This window comes from Halichoeres trimaculatus, unplaced genomic scaffold (assembly GCF_033239565.1).
Source record: "Halichoeres trimaculatus isolate MK-OKI-2021-1 unplaced genomic scaffold, fHalTri1.1 fHalTri1_scaffold_23, whole genome shotgun sequence".
Lineage (NCBI taxonomy): Eukaryota > Metazoa > Chordata > Actinopteri > Labriformes > Labridae > Halichoeres > Halichoeres trimaculatus.
Genome location: NW_027437201.1, coordinates 22,556,686 through 22,574,202, shown reverse-complemented (window position 1 = coordinate 22,574,202; position 17,517 = coordinate 22,556,686). Strand labels below are relative to the sequence as shown.

The 17,517-nt window shown below is 39.9% G+C and overlaps 1 protein-coding gene across 1 annotated transcript; it reads left to right on the top strand.

The window, feature by feature from the left end:
* The first annotated feature begins 1,121 nt into the window (after nucleotides 1-1,121).
* Nucleotides 1,122-16,005, top strand: LOC141785206 (serine/threonine-protein kinase tousled-like 2). The gene is made up of 21 exons (XM_074663380.1): nucleotides 1,122-1,635; nucleotides 3,919-4,013; nucleotides 7,020-7,091; nucleotides 7,191-7,263; nucleotides 7,343-7,380; nucleotides 7,563-7,655; nucleotides 8,005-8,112; nucleotides 8,966-9,058; nucleotides 9,402-9,512; nucleotides 10,656-10,792; nucleotides 10,883-11,035; nucleotides 11,135-11,201; nucleotides 11,288-11,385; nucleotides 11,462-11,543; nucleotides 11,619-11,710; nucleotides 11,846-11,935; nucleotides 12,018-12,187; nucleotides 12,276-12,414; nucleotides 12,503-12,614; nucleotides 14,892-14,999; nucleotides 15,081-16,005. The coding sequence occupies exons 2-21, from the start codon at nucleotides 3,921-3,923 to the stop codon at nucleotides 15,255-15,257; spliced, it is 2,106 nt and encodes a 701-aa protein (XP_074519481.1). The 5' UTR covers nucleotides 1,122-1,635; nucleotides 3,919-3,920; the 3' UTR covers nucleotides 15,258-16,005.
* The last annotated feature ends 1,512 nt before the right edge of the window (nucleotides 16,006-17,517 follow it).

Sequence of the window (17,517 nt, the reverse complement as noted above, 5' to 3'; positions counted from 1 at the left end):
ATAAACTTACATCTGTTCTTCACATCTATGGGTGGTTGCTTCCTCTTCCTCTGCTCTCTTAGGTAAACCAAACCATTATTCTTACAATACAGAATAGTTTTTTTTATTGCTAGAATACGTCCTAAACATTGTTATGAAAATGTCACTGACACCAGGACCATCATGTGGTTAAGGAAAATGCAGCAAATTCTGGAGTTATCTTTATTTCAAACAGGTGCCTCAGTGCTTTTCATTAAGGCTTGAGTGTTTTTCAGACAGTATGTTACTGTGTAAATAAAGAATTACTCACTCAGTCATGCCTTATGCACATTTCAAGGGCAGTTTTCTTAACACTGCACGAAGACTAGGATTCATCATAAAACTAACAAAAAAAAAACATCTTCTAAAAAAAATACACAGGATTTTTTGTTTAAACTTGTGTGTGAGAATATTCAATGATTTAGGAATTGAAAAGTTTTGCTTCTGATGTTGAATATCGATGTGATTAAAATGGGATTAATTTATATCCAGAAAAACATAATTTTACTAAGGCAGAATCTTGTTTTATCGATTTTAGCTCATTGATAGCAAAAAGATGTATAGCTCTGAACTGGGACTTTGACTTTTCAGATGACTTGACTGACTTGAATCCCTGCACTACTAAACTGACTACTTAAACTGGATACTTCTAAAATTCCCAAAGTGAAGCATTGTTCTTGGTAGGCCCTGTTCTATTGTATTGTTCTTTTTTTGTGTTTTTTTTTAATTAATTTTTTTTTGTTATTATTAAAAAAACTGTCATGTTGAAGAGTGAAATAAGTGATTGCTTGTATAACTGATTGAAGCTGTACAACATTGAAAAAAATCTTCTATAAAAAATGTTTATGGCAAAAAAAGCGATTAATTACGATTAATTAATTACAAATGGCATAATTAATTCGATTTATTTTTTAATCAAGTCCCACCACTAAAAATTAATAATAATCTAGGATAATATTTATATTTCAAATCAAATGATCAACTTAACACGGAAAAGCAGCAGATAATGAAATTGACTTGAGACTCTTAAGGGCCCCTCAAGTCAAGGGCCCCTGCCTGCCCCACAGTGCCTGTTATCGGGGACATTGTGACCCGAGCAGCGCTCATTTTATCTGTTTAACAGGCGCATGGGAAGCATCACATCAAGCCGTCCCTGGAGACCTGTCCGGCCTTTCTGCAGGGGGCAATGATCCGCTATGTACAGCTAAAGGATGGACACTAACGAGGTGGCTGAACTTCTCCTCCCGGTGTGAACCTTACATCGCTCCATAATGGCATCACAAAGACCAAGTGATGCAGATATGTAACAACACTTGTTAGGAAGCTTCAGAGCACTGACAGCTCCAGGTTAGCCCGTGCGGGGGCTCCAAGACGGACGAGGAAACCCCGAGGATCAGGGCCTCCTGTCCGGATGACACCAGCCACAATGCCCTCCTGAGCTAGCACTCGCTAAGCTAACAGATGTCTTCCCTTCATTCGACATAAATATAGATGGATAACTTTTTATCAGCAGATTTATTTAAAGTGGTTTGGACTGGGAGTTGTTAAAGAGGTCACTGTCAGCGTATGGACGGACGACGCTCGCTACAGGAGTAAAAACTGCGGAAGGTTCTTCAGGTGAGACTTGTAGCTTTAACGCAGCGAGTGTGGACGTTAGCCGTTAGCTTCATTCTCAACGCTAGGTAGTTAAGGTAAATAAACCTTTGGTGGATAAAAAATAACACCTTCAGCTCTGTTAACGATTAATTATGTTCACATTTTAACTTAAAAATACTGACGAGGTGTTGATAAGCTTTACAGCATCTGACAACATTAGCTAGCCAGTTAGCTTTAGCTGGGTTTGGCATCTTTATGTTGGTCATTTCGGTTATTTTACCAAACATGACGCATGTTTAACCTAAAATTAAAACAGCAGAAGCCAGAGATGAAGCTGTTACGCTTTCTTATCATCAGCTTTCACTGTTTTCATAAAACTGTCGAGCTAAATTAAATGAAATGTTTGCAGCCACACCAACAAATATCAGTTTATTATTTACTTGGATGTATTTTTGTTTTGGGACGACTGTCATCAACGTTGGAGAGCTGTTTCTCCCAGTAAAACCAGTTACTAGTTGATGGATACTCTGACAGTCAGGATTCCTCATTGAGCCATGCTTTAAAAATAGTTTTAACAATATTATATGTATAGAGATCACTATCAGTCCTGTTTTCTGATTGTCTCTTTGATTTGAAGTGATAATATAATGATGACAGTGGCAAATATTTACTCACTACTCAGCTTTGTCTAGATCTAGTAACCCACTGTCTACTCATTAAGTTATCTGATTTGATTATTTAGAAATCTGATTTTACTGAACAGTTTAAGACGGCAGTCTGATTTGTAAATATCACTGCTACCACTCATAAAATGATAGACTTCTCTAGACTTAACTGACATTTCCTCTGTGTCCAATCTCTGTGTTTTATGAGTGTAAGAAAAGAAAGTTAGATTTATGCAAATGCTGCTATCAAAGGTAAATATTGGATGTTTCTTAAATCACAAGTGTTTAGGCTGTTTTTAAGAAGTTTGGATGTCATTCAGAACAAACAGTATTTTTTCGCGGTGTCCTCCATAATAGACAAAGGGACTTGCTAGATCTATTTTATCGTATGAAATGCAGGACACTTCAGGAGACAGAGGATTGATGTACTGACAAATTGGCCTTCAAGAACCCATCAATATGCCCACATAAACACACATATGTACATAGATACATGGCAATCAAAGTTTAAATTTAAGTTTTCGATGGTTTTTCCAGGTTTAGTGACGTATATACACCTGGAAAAGGGAGGGCAAGCAAGCTTCAACTGTTACAAACTAACTTTTAGTTAGTACATTTTTTTTCTTTCGTTTTAATCACAAAAAAACTCCTGATTCCCCCTTTAAAACTGTAGAAAAGACAACAGAATACAGACCGTTTTTCTTCGAGATACGGAAGTCCTGCTGTCCTCTGTACAGGGATGGGTACCGAATCAGGTACTTTTATAGGTACCGACCCAATTCTGTCATAAGTACTGTGTACCGATTCATGTAAAATCAAAAGATACCATGTTTAGGTACCTAGATGCATCTTTGTGACTGTGAGGGCGTGGATGAGAAGACAATTTTCCATGGTGGACATTAGAGATGGGTACCTTTCACATATGAAACGATACGGTACCGATGCCCGGTACCTGGCAATCGGTGCCGGTACTCAACGGTACCAATTTTCGGTACTTTTTTGTGCTTATTTGGTAAAAAATATAAATTTGTTTAGTAATATTTTTTTTCTGTTTTTCAATTTAACATATTTGTTCTTGAATATATAACCTTGTAATGCTGTGTTCATGTCCAGCATGGAAAATCGCCCACTCTTCCACTCCCTCATAGTCACAAAGCTGCATTTAGGTACCTAGACATGGAACCTTTTGATATTTCGTGAATCAGTACCCGGTACTTTTGGCAGATTTTGGTCGGTACCTATAAAAGTACCTAATTCTGTACCCATCCCTAGTGGACATGAACACAGCATTCTAAGGTTATATACTGAAGAATAAATAAGTTAAGCTGATTTTTTTAAATATTTTATTGTTAGACAAATTGACTTTTTTTTTTTACCACATAAGCACAAAAAAGTACCGAAAATTGGTACCGTTGGGTACCAATACCAATTGCCAGGTACCGGGCATCTGTACTGTATTGTTTCAAATGTGAAAGGTACCCATCCCTACCCCTGCAAAGGACATTTGATTAAAAAAAATGAAACTACTATGCTACTTTCAAATAAGACAATTATACAATGTAGAAAAATCAGATTTTTAACACTCTTTTCTTCCAGGTAAAGTCAGCCAGTAAACCTTTTCATGGTTGTTTTTCTCTAGGCATGATGGAAGGACTTCACAGCCAGGCTATAAGCCTGGACCCACGCAGACAGGAGCTGCTTGAAGCTCGCTTCACTGGAGTTGGTGTGACCAAGGTTTGCATCTCTAAATGACTTTCTGAATATTTATTTTTCCCTAAGATGAGCTTTCTTTAAACTGATGCACGTTAGATTGGAGTAACAGGTAAAATCAGTGCATCTGCGTCTCTGAGCTTCTTTGGAAAGACAATATGAGCCTCTTTTGGTGGATTATTAAAAGAAATTTAGAAATAAATGTGAGAAGCTCACAGTTTTTTGCAGTGAACCACCATTCAGTACCACAGTTGTCTGTGTGTGAATCTTAAACCTGAGCATCCTGTCAGCTCTGGTGTATGATGGTCCTTCAGCTGGGGGAGTATTCTCTATTTCCAGCACTGACTGATGCTCTATGTGTGGACTTTCCCCTGTGGAATGACAGTGTCTCCCTGATCTAAAGCTAAACAAGACGAGCTCTGTCTCGGGTGACATGAGAGCTGGCCAGCAGCTCTTTGTTTCAGCTGAGACGAGTGACTCTGAAATGGCACCGAGGCTGAAGCTCACAGCGCAGGCTGCGCGCGATGCTGCAACCCTGCCGGTGAACTGAGCATTAGAAAATGGCAACCCCTGAGAAAGCAATCACTCTTCATGCTCTGGCCTATAGCTTGCTGCTCTGAAATGAAGTGTCAGGCCTGCTCACTGGTGTATTGCAGTGGGAAGGATGGAGGGGCAGGGGGAGTGTTGAACACGGTGAATGTTTTATGAAAGAACCACCAATGTGAAGTGCACATGCTCAGGAAAAAAAGAGCATTTCTCTCTCTGCGTGTGACCTTGATCAGCAGAATGCCAGCAGGCCTTACAGCATTAGCCTCCTGCTCCAATTAGCCTGCTGTTTCTTCTTAGTCTCATCAGGCTGTGCAGCTGGCCGTGAACGTATGCATGACACCGACTGATTCCACCGGCTGGATGTGGAGACTAACAGGGCTGTCATACTTCAACTGTAGCTCCTTTGCCTTTTTCAAGAATAGTTACTGTAATTAAAGAAAAATAACTGTTAGATCTCCTTAAATCTGTTAAAAGAATAAAACACAAAAGATGTTCAGTTCATGCAGACTCTTCGATCTATTCATAAAAAATATATATTATATATTGTTATGAGTAGTGGTGTGCAGATCAATCTAAAATATTGATATAATGATGCCAACGTTGGGATCAGTATTGATCAATACTTGGGTGATGAGATTGATACTTAAGTTTCAGTTTCTTTTCTCTACATGTGCTCATTGCTATCTAGATAGATAGATGGATGGAACTTTGTCTCTTCTGCAGTAAAAACAAAAACTTGTCTTAGACACGGCTCCAAGTACGAATTTAAACACACTTACAAACACAGTAAATGTCGCTTTAAGACTTGGAAATCTGTTGATTTTCATCTTATGTCCTTTCATGACAGAGGAAGTGTGTGTGTGGTTCAGCTCTTTGTAGTACCACAGTATTTTTTTGTGACTCTTGGTCTCTGACTTGTTGGCCACCCCTGTTATAGAGATAGACCGATAAGTTGTTATCAGGGCCGATGCTGATACCAATAATTAGTAGTCGATGAAGCCGATATTTGGGGCTGGTATTCATTTGCAGTAAAAGTGGAAATATCGGCTTAAAGTGATCCTCAGGGATGGAGCAAGTTGGGTCCTATCACAAGGTTTATGGCAGAAATTACCCCTACAGCAGTGTTTTTGTGCAGCAGAAGCCCAGAGCGCTCACACCAAACACCCCCTCCCTGCTCCTCTGCCGGTTTCCTCTGCACTCAGACGGGGCCATATTTTACTTGACCAAAAACACAAATAAACGGACTCCCACAGAAAAAATCTGATATCGGTCTGCATTCATGCTTTATTTAGAGAATTTTCAGTGCGTTACTTTCACACAAAAGCACTTCCGACGAGGCAGGTAAATATGCGAGTCAGGACTTCCTCATCAGGATAGAGCCTTAGGGGCTCTTCTGATTGGTCAAAGATACCTGGAGCAGTCCAGAATCCTTGTCAGCTCATAACAGAGACAGATGGAAGTGCTGCAACCTCGCAGTAATGCAATTATACTAAATTCATAAAGGGTTATCAATGGATACTCTAACATTTAATCCAAAGAAAACGCAAAAAATTAGCATTGACGAGCTAAATCCTGCCTACGGCACCTTTAAATGAAAACTTGAAGAAAAAATAAACCTCCCTAAAGCTTTCCAGAGTAAGTCAAGCTTTCCAAAAGAAATGGCCCTGCAGATGGTACAATGCAAGAGACAGTCTCAAAGTTAATTACTTATCGGCTGCCGGATTTAAAAAAAGGCGGATGCCGATATGCTTCAAAATGCTAATTATTGGCGCTAGTAATCAGTCTATTCCTCCATGCTGAAATAAAAGTGTTTAATAGTCTGAGGAAACTATAGACTGTATATAAAGTGGGCAGAGTAGCTCCGCCATTTATCATTGTTCAGTTTTGAAGCCAAAATTCCCTGTCACAGGCGCCGCCATTGGCAGCAACAGCAGCCAGAGTCTGTGCAGTAGAGACTGTGAGGGATGCTGGGAGAATCTGAGTGGAGCTGGGTGACAAAAGTAATCTTTTTTTCTTTTCTTTCGAGAGTCCAGTCACTCCCTGACTCTACCTCCTGACACATTTTACAATCCCCGAAAAATACACGAGAACGTCAGCTATCAATCATTGTTAAACATGTCGTAAAGCCTTGTTTTTAACCTCGTATAACAAATGAAAACAAAACTTTTCAGAAAAAAGAGGACTTGGATACAAGACAGCCAAATGATATCTTCAAATCACCACAACAATCAGGCGTGAGAAACATTTCTACCAGATGTATTGATTTTTTAAAGTTTGACCACAGCCCATCTGGAATGACTGGGGAGATTGATTTTTAAACCTATACTGCAGCCAGCCACCAGGGGGAGCAGTTTTTGTGAAAAGAAAAGAAAACTAATTTCCTCCTGGAGTTGTTGAGCTTAATGACTTCTAACCAGAATCTACTTGAAAGAGAGAAGACGAGCTTTGAATCAGATCTAATTCGTCTGTTTTGTTTTGTAGAGCTCAGCCAACAGTGAATCATCAAACCAGTCTCTGTGCAGCGCTGGATCACTCAGTGACAAAGAACTGGAGGTTGGTTTGTGAAGAAAAACTTGATTAAAAAAAATGTAAGAGGCTTTGGTTTCGCCTCAGCTCCTCTTGACTGTGAGCTCACCGCTCTGCTCGTTACAGACACCGGAGAAAAAGGGCAACGACCAGAGAAGCAGGAAGAGGAAAGGAGACGTTTATGACAGCAACAGCCAGGGTAAGTTTGTACGAGCAGAAACATCTGATCCAGCTCTCACCTGAGTGAAGGTTTTTGAGTCACCTGTTCTGTTTTGTAGGAAAGCTGAGAGGACACAAAATCAGTGATTATTTCGAGGTGAGTAAAACTTCACTCAGCTCTTTTCTGACTCCATCACGTGAAGGAGATTCTCACTCCTGCCTCTTTGCTTTGCCTCTCACACCTGAGTGTTTTACCTTCACCTTTTCATCTTCCTCTCTAACAAACCCTCTCTCCTCCTTCTCTCTGTCTTCTTTGCGCTCGTGTCGCTCTGTGGCCAGTTCGCTGGTAGCAGTGGCTCTGGCACCAGTCCTGCACGGGGCATTTCCATGCTGGTGCGCTCCTCTCCACAGCACTCACTGTCTAATCCTCTGGTGAGAACCAGCATCCATCCCCATTGCTCTTTTCCACTTTGTCTGTCTTTGCTGCCGTTTACGGTTCTTATTTACCAGCTGCTTAATCTTCATGCATATTTAATGTTTGGTCTCTGTGTGTTTATAGCTGCTCAGTGTCGTCTCGTTTTCATAATAAAAGAGAAGCTGTGTCATCAGGAGTTTTGTGTTTTGATGGATCTTTGCAGTTAGAGTTGAAGATTCAAGGAGAGTTTGACACTTTTCTCTTCACATGAGCCTCAAAGCAAAAACATTTTATTGTTTTCCTGCATCTTAAGAATTGTTCATCCTTAAAGCTGTGTTTCCTGTCTTTCTCCTTTCATCTCTGCAGTTTCAGCAGTGCAGTCCTTCGTCCACAGGCTCCGCCCACACAGACTCTTCCTCTTGCAGCTCCGTCAAAACAGCCCCCACACACCCCTGCTCCCATAAGTCCACCCAGGTAATGGACTCCTTACCTGATGTATCTCCAGTTTATTTTCACAGTTTTGCTCAGGTGAAGTCAAAGCGCGTCTTTCTCACTCATTTAATAAAGTTGCTCTCGGTTTCTGAGTTGTTGGTGCAACAGCTAAAGGTCAGCATTTAAAGGGCCAGTCCGCCCACACTGAAGTTGATATGACACGCAGCAAACATCCTGCTGTCCTTGCATATTGCTCTAATTGGCTTAATTAAAGGTCAGCTGTTTGAGTTTCCAGGTGATACATTTTTAGATTTTATGTGATGGTGCAGTTTGATTTTGCCAAAACCAAAAGTTCTCCACGTCAGCTATCGACATGAAAAAAAGAAGAGAATAGAAACCAATGTTACAAAGTGCTTTTTGTAATAAAAACAAACATTAAAAAAGAAATAAAAGGGAAGAAATGAAAGAGGTAAAAGATATATGTGAAGAAAAATAAAGAAATATATAAAAAAGCTTAGAACCAGCACCAGATAAAGGAAAGGAAAATATCTGTAAAATAAAAAATTAAAGATAAAAAAATAAAACATTAAGAATTTAAGATCCTGCCCAAGAAAGAAAGAAAAAATTGAAATTAAAATAAAAATAAAAATAAAAGCATCATTTTGAGGATGAAAACATGCTAAACTAAAATCTCCAATAAAAGCAAATTTATATAAAAATTTTATAAAAGAGGACAAAAAGAAAAGAGCTCACAATGTGCAAAAAATCAATAACAAAAAAACAATATTAAATAGATAAATAATAATTGTAATAAGAATATGAAATTTGAAAGTTGAAGAAATATAAAAAGTAGAAAAATATCACTTTTGACACAGTTTTTGGCTTTCGTCCACAGTCTGAACTGACGCTGCTGAAGCTGAGCGCTCTGGAAAAGGACAAGAACTCGGACCTGGAGAAGAAGGAGGGAAGGATAGACGACCTGCTGAGGGTGAGAAGAAGAGAAACGTGAATTCAGGGATGAAACTGAAAACAGTATTTCAGTCTTTCGAGCCATTCACTGTTACATCCATAAATCGTTGTAATGAATCAGTTCAGAAACGCCCTGATTGTAGAGAGATTTGTTCCCACTCGTCTCCGCAGCCTCGGTAATTAACCCCGGCTCGTCTGCTGGCAGCTCATCATGGACGTCCTTGTTATTTTTCAAATACCAGCGTTGCTTAAATTAGAAACCATGTAAATGTCAGCAAACTGAGCCAACACTGATTGTTGTCAGCCGGGGATCCTCTCTGCAATCAGTGGGAGATGTCACAGTGGTTATTTTGTTTTGGCAGGCAAACTGCGACCTGAGGCGGCAGGTAGACGAGCAGCAGAAGATGCTGGAGCGCTACAAAGAGCGGCTCAACAAGTGTGTGACCATGAGCAAGAAGCTGCTCGTCGAGAAGGTTGGTGTCCCTGCGTGTTCGCACGAAGCGTGTGTGTAACTGTGAGTGTTGGTTGTGTGAAAAAAAAGGTAAGGAAGACAGGAAAAGAAAAAAGGGAGAAAAGGGTGAGAGGGAGAAAAATGAAAGGAAAAAGAAAAGACAGAAATTAAAGAAATGGGAAAAGGAAAAAAAAGAAAAAGACAGAAAAATAGAAAAATAAGTAAAAAGGAAGAAAGGAAATGGAAAAATAAGAATAGAAAAATAAAAAGAAGAAAAAAATTGAAAAATAAGAAAAAAGGCAAAGAAAAAGAGACAAAAAGAAGAAAGAAAAAAAGGGAAAAATAGGAAAAAAGACAAATTCAGAAAAAGGAATGAGAAGCAAAGAAAAAGAAAACAAAAAAGGAGAAAAAGAAAGAATCAGAAAAAGGGAGAAAATGCAAAACTCAGAGAAAAAGGTGAAAGGAAGAGAAAAGAAAAATGAAAGAAAAAAGAAAAAGGGAGAAAAGGAAGAAAAGACAGAAATGAAAAAAGGAGAAAAGGAAGAAAAAAGGAAAAAAGAAAAAAATGGATAAATCAGAAAAAGAGAAGTAGAAATAAAAATGGATAAATTAGAAAAAAAGAAAGACAAAAGAAGAAAAGAAAGAGACGAAAAGAAAAGAGAAAAAAGGAAAAAATAGGATAGAGGAAAAATGCAGAAAAGGGAAAAAAAGGGGAGAGAAAAGAAAAAAAGACAGAAAAAAGGAAGAAGAAAACAGAAAAAAAGACAAAAGGAAAAAAGAAAAAAGGGTAACAGGAGGAAAAAAAGATGAAAGAAAAAATAGGAAAAAGAAAAGAGAAATGATAGGAAAGGGGAAATAAGAAAAAAAGGAAAAAGACAAAAAATGGAAAAATAAGAAAAAGGAAGAAAGAAAAAAGAAAAAATGGAAAATAAGAAAGAAAAAAGAAGAAAATAAAAATGGAAAATTGGGGGAAAAAAAGAAAAATGCGGAAAAAGAAAGGAAAAGAAAACAAGAAATAAACAAAAGGAAAAAATCTTTAGCACTTCAGTGCACCAACTAAGGTTTCCCCTTTATGCTTGTTTTGTACTTTGCGTTGGACAAAAGCATCAGCTTAATAAAACTGTTGAACTTTGTGCATCATTTTTGATTTTTCTTTTATCTGCAGTCGAAGCAGGAGAAGATGGCGTGCAGGGACAAGAGCATGCAGGACCGCCTGCGTCTCGGCCACTTCACGACCGTTCGGCACGGAGCCTCCTTCACCGAGCAGTGGACAGATGGATTCGCCTTCCAGAACCTCATCAAGTCAGCACGCCATCCGGCTCAAACATCTGTGCATGTTACGTCCACGTAGAGCGCGTCCATGTTCACGCAACATTTCTCTCCACGTTCCAGGCAGCAGGAGAGGATCAACTCGCAGCGAGAGGACATCGAGAGGCAGAGGAAGCTGCTGGGGAAGAGGAAACCTCCATCCATGGCCTCAACGCCTCCACCCAGCCTGGAGCAGAACAAGAGGAAGAGCCGGAGCAACGGGCAGGAGAACGAAGCGTAAGATCTCCTCTGATACCTCCATCACACACACACACACACACACACACACACACAGCAGGGCCTGCGTCAGTAACTGTGGCTGCTTCGCCCTCACAGGTTGTCTCTGGCTGAATACCACGAGCAGGAGGAGATTTTCAAACTTCGAATCGGACATTTAAAAAAGGTAACAGTCACAGCTTAAAGCATCCGTTCTTTGGTTTGAGGTTTGTTCTTGTTCAGTGAGGCTCAGATCGGTTTGGCTGTTTGTAGGAGGAGGCTGAGATCCAATCAGAGCTGGAGCATCTGGAGCGAGTCCGAAACCTGCACATCCGAGAGCTGAAGAGAATCCATAATGAAGACACCTCACAGTGCGTACAAACGCTTTCATCTCTAGTGTCCTAAAGTTACGTTCGACAAAATCACTGAAGAAAGTTTCTCCTGTAGATTCAAAGACCATCCCACGCTCAACGAGAGATACCTGCTCTTATATTTACTGGGCCGAGGAGGTTTCAGTGAAGTTTTCAAGGTAAGCCTGGGTCTATTAGCTGACCTCCAGTTTGTGCTTTTTAGAGCTGTTATTGATCATTTAATGGGTTTTCAGGCTTTTGATTTGACAGAGCAGAGATATGTGGCCATTAAAATCCATCAGCTCAACAAAAACTGGAGAGAGGAGAAGAAACAAAACTACCACAAGTGAGTCTTTGGACTTCTTTTCACCTCTCCCACTCCTCTGTATCTGATTGTTCTGCTTTTTTAAACATTTAAATCTGACATGTTTAAGCTCAAATCTCTTTAAAAAGTTTGGATTGAAACGTCCTGTTATTTCAGACATGCCTGTAGAGAATATAGAATCCACAAAGAGCTCGACCACCCGAGGATAGTCAAACTGTACGACTATTTCTCACTGGAAACAGACTCGTAAGTGAATCGTCAAACATCAGTCTCAGAGATTTGTGTCCGTTCAGCTTTTAACGACCGTCTGATGTGATGTTCCTCTCAGGTTCTGCACAGTGCTGGAGTACTGCGAAGGCAACGATCTGGACTTCTACCTGAAGCAGAACAAGCTGATGAGCGAGAAGGAGGGTCGCTCCATCGTCATGCAGATTGTCAACGCCCTCAAGTACCTCAACCAGATCCGCCCTCCCATCATCCACTACGACCTCAAACCAGGTCTGTCTCACTGTTTCAGTTCACTCTGTGCTCCTCCCTCGGTCACACCCTCATGTTTTTACTCTGCGTATCCATTCCTCGTGTTCAGGGAACATCCTGCTGGTGAACGGCACCGCCTGCGGAGAGATTAAGATCACAGACTTCGGCCTGTCCAAGATCATGGATGACGACAGCTACAGCTCAGCAGAGGGCATCGAGCTGACGTCACAGGGAGCAGGGACCTACTGGTACACAGCCTGAGTCTTCATGTGACAGACACAGAACATTCTGGAGGAAAACCTCTGAAAAGTCACGCTCTGATCCATGTGTTTACAGGTATCTTCCCCCTGAGTGCTTCGTGGTGGGAAAAGAGCCTCCGAAAATCTCCAACAAGGTGGACGTTTGGTCCGTGGGCGTCATCTTCTACCAGTGTTTGTACGGACGCAAGGTAAGACGCAGCCTGCGCAACAAATCCAAATGAGTCACTTTTCAGGAGTTTAAGATCTTTGAAACGTTTAGGAAGCCAGGACTGCAAAAAACAGAAAGCTTATTGAGTGTTTTCTTCATTTTTGTCTTTAAATGTCATGTTTCTTTGAGGATGATGAAGTTTGCAACTTCTGGTGACTTCCTGACCTTAGGTTTTGCGCCCACAGCCACAGACCTCATTTTTGTCCTCAAATAACATGAAATCAGACATTTTTTCTGGACTGCTCAGGTGAATGTGGATCATATTAAGTCTAAAAAAGACATTTTCTACTGAAAGTAAAACAAAAGCACTTGAAAAGATTTCAGTTTTTTGCAGTGAAGTTGCTGAGATTTCCAGGGTCCCACTGCAAAAAACTGAAATTGGAAAGACAGAATTAGGTCTGAATTACTTGGAACAAGACAAAGGTTTCTTGTATGAAGATTATTCAATTTCAAGCTAGTTTTTGAGCAGTTTTTTCTTGTGCCATTGGCTGATTTTTTTGTTACAAACAATTCAAACCTCATTTTTGCTTTTAAATAACTTGAAATAAGACATTTTTTCTGGACTTCTCAAGTGAATGTGGCTCATATTGAGTCTAAAAAGACATTTTCTACTGAAAGTAAAACAAAAACACTTGATAAGGTTTCAGTTTTTTGCAGTGTGCTGATCATTAAAGATAATACTCTGATTGTTTCTCGATTTAGACAGTGAAGAAATTTACATCAGTTTTTCTCAGAACAGCCCACTCAGACAGAATTTGGTCGGTACCTATAAAAGTATCTAATTCGGTACCCATCCCTTAACGTACCTGCTACAGGGGCAGCACCAGACTTCTTAGGGCGTATTCAGACCTGGACTGTTTGGTCCACTTTACACGGACCAGGGTTCGTTTCCCACGCTGGTGCAGACTTTTCATGCAGGTGTGAATAGACACAAACGAACCCTGGTGCGGACCAAACAACCGGACCCAGACCCACTTTTTGAGGTGGTCTCGGTCCGCTTCCAGACAAACTCTGGTGCGGTTCGTGGTTCTCCGGTGCAGGTCTGAATACAAACCAAGGTCCATCCGAACTAACTACAGGATACATGCACCTTTTGGGCCTATAGAGCCACCGTAACCTAACCGTCTTTGGTTCATTCCTGATCCTCCGTCTTCTGTTTAGCCACACTGTTGCTAGCATGTTGTGGGTCAGGACACGCAGAGCATAGCGCCTCCTTGCTGCGATCATTGGTCTTCCTGTTCCTAAATTGTAAACGGTGTTGTTAAGCTGCTTTGAAGGAGCTGCTCTTGAAACTGAAAATGATTTAGCAGCTCTAATAAGAGCACAAACACACATGTTTACCTCCATTTCCAGGTCTGTACTCTGTGTGCCGCCCTTTGTCAGTGCTGTCCAATGAGAGCACTGATCCTCACACACCTGGATGTGTTTACAGAATATAGTCCACTGCAAAAAGTACAATCTGAATACGAACCGCACCAAACAAAAAAAATAAAATCCAGACCAAAGGACTTTTCTGGTCTGAATACAGCCTAAGACTGGGGTGCCCCAACTTAGAGCCCGCACTAGAATAAATATCTTTTTTTTTCACTTATTTGTTTGTATGAAAATTACAGGATTATCAGACTATAGCCTCAACAATAAATAAAAATAGACTAAACAAAGTGTTTTTCTTTTTTTATCATTTAAAAGTAAAATATAACTGAACAGCGCTGTAGTGCACTTTAAACAGTACTGCACAACTTTTTTTAGCTGTTTTTAAATTCAAAGTGTTTACAATTTTGCAGATTTCATTGTGAATGTAAACAAGTCTGCTCCCTTGAAGCCTAGAAACTGAAGTGTTTGAAACAAAAGAGCTGAAACTTCAGTTCCAGGAAACAAAGGACACTTTTATTACGTTTTAAAAAAGTTAAAACAAAACTGGTTTGGAGTTTATGCTGTCACTTCTGCTCATTATTTTCTTTAAAGGTGGGAAATAATTGTAGATTTTTTTAGGCCATATTTCCCAGCTTTACTAGGCCTGTTTACACGACAAAATTTCGAACGCTAAAACAGTGAAAAATTCTGCGTTTACACGGAAACGCTGTAGTGAGCATGCCAGGCCTGTAGGTGGCAGTATGACTGTCTTGTCCAGAAGCAGCTTTTAATAGTAGGCCTTTAAGGTCGTCTGAAACGCAACAAAACTTTTGCATTTCACCCTAAAACCGTCGTTGTGTAAACGGCCCCTAAAGCCTGTCTTCTGTCTCTTTTTCTCCTGCAGCCGTTTGGTCATAACCAGTCGCAGCAGGACATCCTCCAAGAGAACACCATCTTAAAAGCTACTGACGTGCAGTTTCCCCCCAAACCTGTGGTCAGCACAGAAGCAAAGGTGGGTCGCTCGTTTCACACAAACACCAGAGGAGCAGAATTTTCTGAGCGTCAGATCAGATAACGAATGTTTCCTCTCCAGGCCTTCATCCGACGCTGCCTGGCGTACCACAAAGAGGACCGCGTGGACGTGCTGCAGCTCTCCAGCGACCCCTTCCTCCTGCCACACATTCGTAAAGCGCTGGGCAGCAGCAGCACTCAGCTGGCTCCTCCTCTCCCCTCCACCTCCAGCGTCTACAGCAGCAGTGCCTCAGACTGACCCAGCGAAGAAACTCAAAGTGAGGACGAAGCCACGCGGAGACTTTACACACTCGATGAAACTCCTCCTTTGCTCCCTGCAGCGTGAAAGAGCAGAGAGCACAACGGGATGAAGGATCCTGTGACCAAACGAAGGGGTCCGTGGGGGTGTGGTGAAGACCGCCGTCGTCCACGTGGCGGGAACAAAAGGCCAGTCTGTGGCTGCGGGCTCCGTGGAACCCAAAGATCTGCCCATATGCATGCACTAACACCAAACTCTGCTCTGACACGGGGCTTCTTTATGTGATTAATAGTTAAAGCACCTGAGAAATTGCACAAACGTGGGGCGAAGAAGTCACCGTGTGTGGAAGACGTGTCTGCGCTCTGGAAGAGGCGGAGAAGATTAACGAAACGTCATCGCATCCTGCTTGAGATAAATCATCCTCCAACTATTTTTCAGAACTGAAGAAACATTTCCCTCGTGAGTTTGGAAGGGCTGGAAGGAGAAGAGGACAGACTGATGACCAAAGTTCAAGGCCGGCCTTGTCCACGTGAAACGTTTAACGGTTCGTAAATGACTTGAAACAGAAGAGAGCTGATTCTGGAAAGCGTTACTGCTTTGACCTATTTTAGAGATTTTATTGGAAAACTGGAAGTTGGCTTATTATTTTAATTGTTGAGTCCATATTTTTCCATGAAATGTAATCCCTGTAATGTTTTTAACATTCAAAGAGGGGGATGGCTATGAGTGAGTGTTGTGATGAGACTGAAATAATGAAATCATTAAAAAAAAACATTTGTTTAATTAACGACGGCGTCTCTCTTCATTTCATGTTCCAGACCAAAGGTCTTCAACCTGCTGCTCTGGGGCCTTTATTATCTCATTCTTATTTTTCTTCCAGAGGGTATTGATGATTAAAAACACTGACACTAAATAAAATCCTGTGTTAACATTTAGTTGAACTAAATCTCCATCCCATCTGTCAATAAAGCCTGCCACCGCTCTACTTCACCTCCTACAACATCAACAGCCCACCAACTTTCCATGCACCTGTGGCTTCTTTCTTCTTTCTTTCTTCTTCTTTTTTGTTTTTGATAATTTTTAGGAATAAAAATTTAATGTAAAAATTGGGCATTTTATTTAAATATTTTTTTAAGATTCTTGCAAATTATTTAAGTTCATTTATTTTTAAAACTTTTGCAACTTTTCATTTTTATTTTTATTTTTTTTTGGGGGGGGGGGGGGTGATTTGTGTTTTTTAACTTTTTGAACACTTGAAAATTTTGAGCTTTTTTTCCCCTTTTTTTTGGGGGGGGGGTTGAAAATCCCAAAAGTCATATAAATTTGGCAAATTTGGTACATTTACAGTTTTTTTTAATTCTAAAAACTTTTTGAAACTTAAAATCTTTTTGAAACTTAGACAATTTTTTTCCTTCTTGCAAAGTTTTGAAAATCAATTTATTTTGGGAAAATTTTGCACTTTTTCAATATCAAAATTATTTTGCTTTTACAAATCTGGTATATTATCAATTTTTAAATCTTTGTTAAAAGTTTGAAACTTCAAATGTTTCTAAAAATTTTTGTCATTTTTGCAAATTTTGTACTTTTTTTGAAAGTTCAAAATTTCTTGACGAGTTGGGCACGTTATCAATATGTAATCAAGTTTCATTATTTTTAAATTTTTGCAATTGTTAAATTTCACTTATTTTTGTTAAATAATTTGATTTTTTTTAAATCTTTTTTTAATCTTTTTTTTTTACTTTTACAAAGTTTTGAAATTTCAGATTTTTTTGCAATTATTTGCATTTTTTTATTTTAAAATTTTTGAAACTTCAATTTTTATTTTTAATATTTTACACTTTTGCAAATTTATTAAAAATATAAAAACTTCACATGTACAGTGTTAAAAAATTAAAAAAACTTGGGGCCTAGCAGTCTGGGTCGCGCCCTATGAGGTTCACCTTTAAGCGGGTGGCTTGGGTTCAAATGCAGCCTGTGGCCTGTATCCACTCTCGCCACCTTTCCTACTCGATCCACTGTGCTATCCTCTCAGGTTAAAGGCAAAACAAGCCCCCACCCCAAATAAATAAATTATTCTCTAGATTTTAACAATGTGTAGAATTTTTCACTTTCTATTAGGCTCTATTGTGACGATAAAGTAGATTTTGTGGCTCTGGACTGACTTTAGTCCAGGTGAGTTGAAGCAGATTGGCTCCTACGACAGTAAAAGTTGCAGACCCCTGTTCTGACACATTCACCCAGACTTTGTTTTCACAGCATA

Excerpts from the sequence above, each read along its gene's own strand:
- LOC141785206 (XM_074663380.1), top strand. The coding sequence starts at position 3,921 with ATGATGGAAGGACTTCACAGCCAGGCTATAAGCCTGGACCCACGCAGA. Across the intron at positions 11,711-11,845 it reads AAGAAACAAAACTACCACAA|ACATGCCTGTAGAGAATATA; the intron begins GTGAGTCTTTGG and ends CTGTTATTTCAG. Across the intron at positions 12,615-14,891 it reads AGTGTTTGTACGGACGCAAG|CCGTTTGGTCATAACCAGTC; the intron begins GTAAGACGCAGC and ends TTTCTCCTGCAG.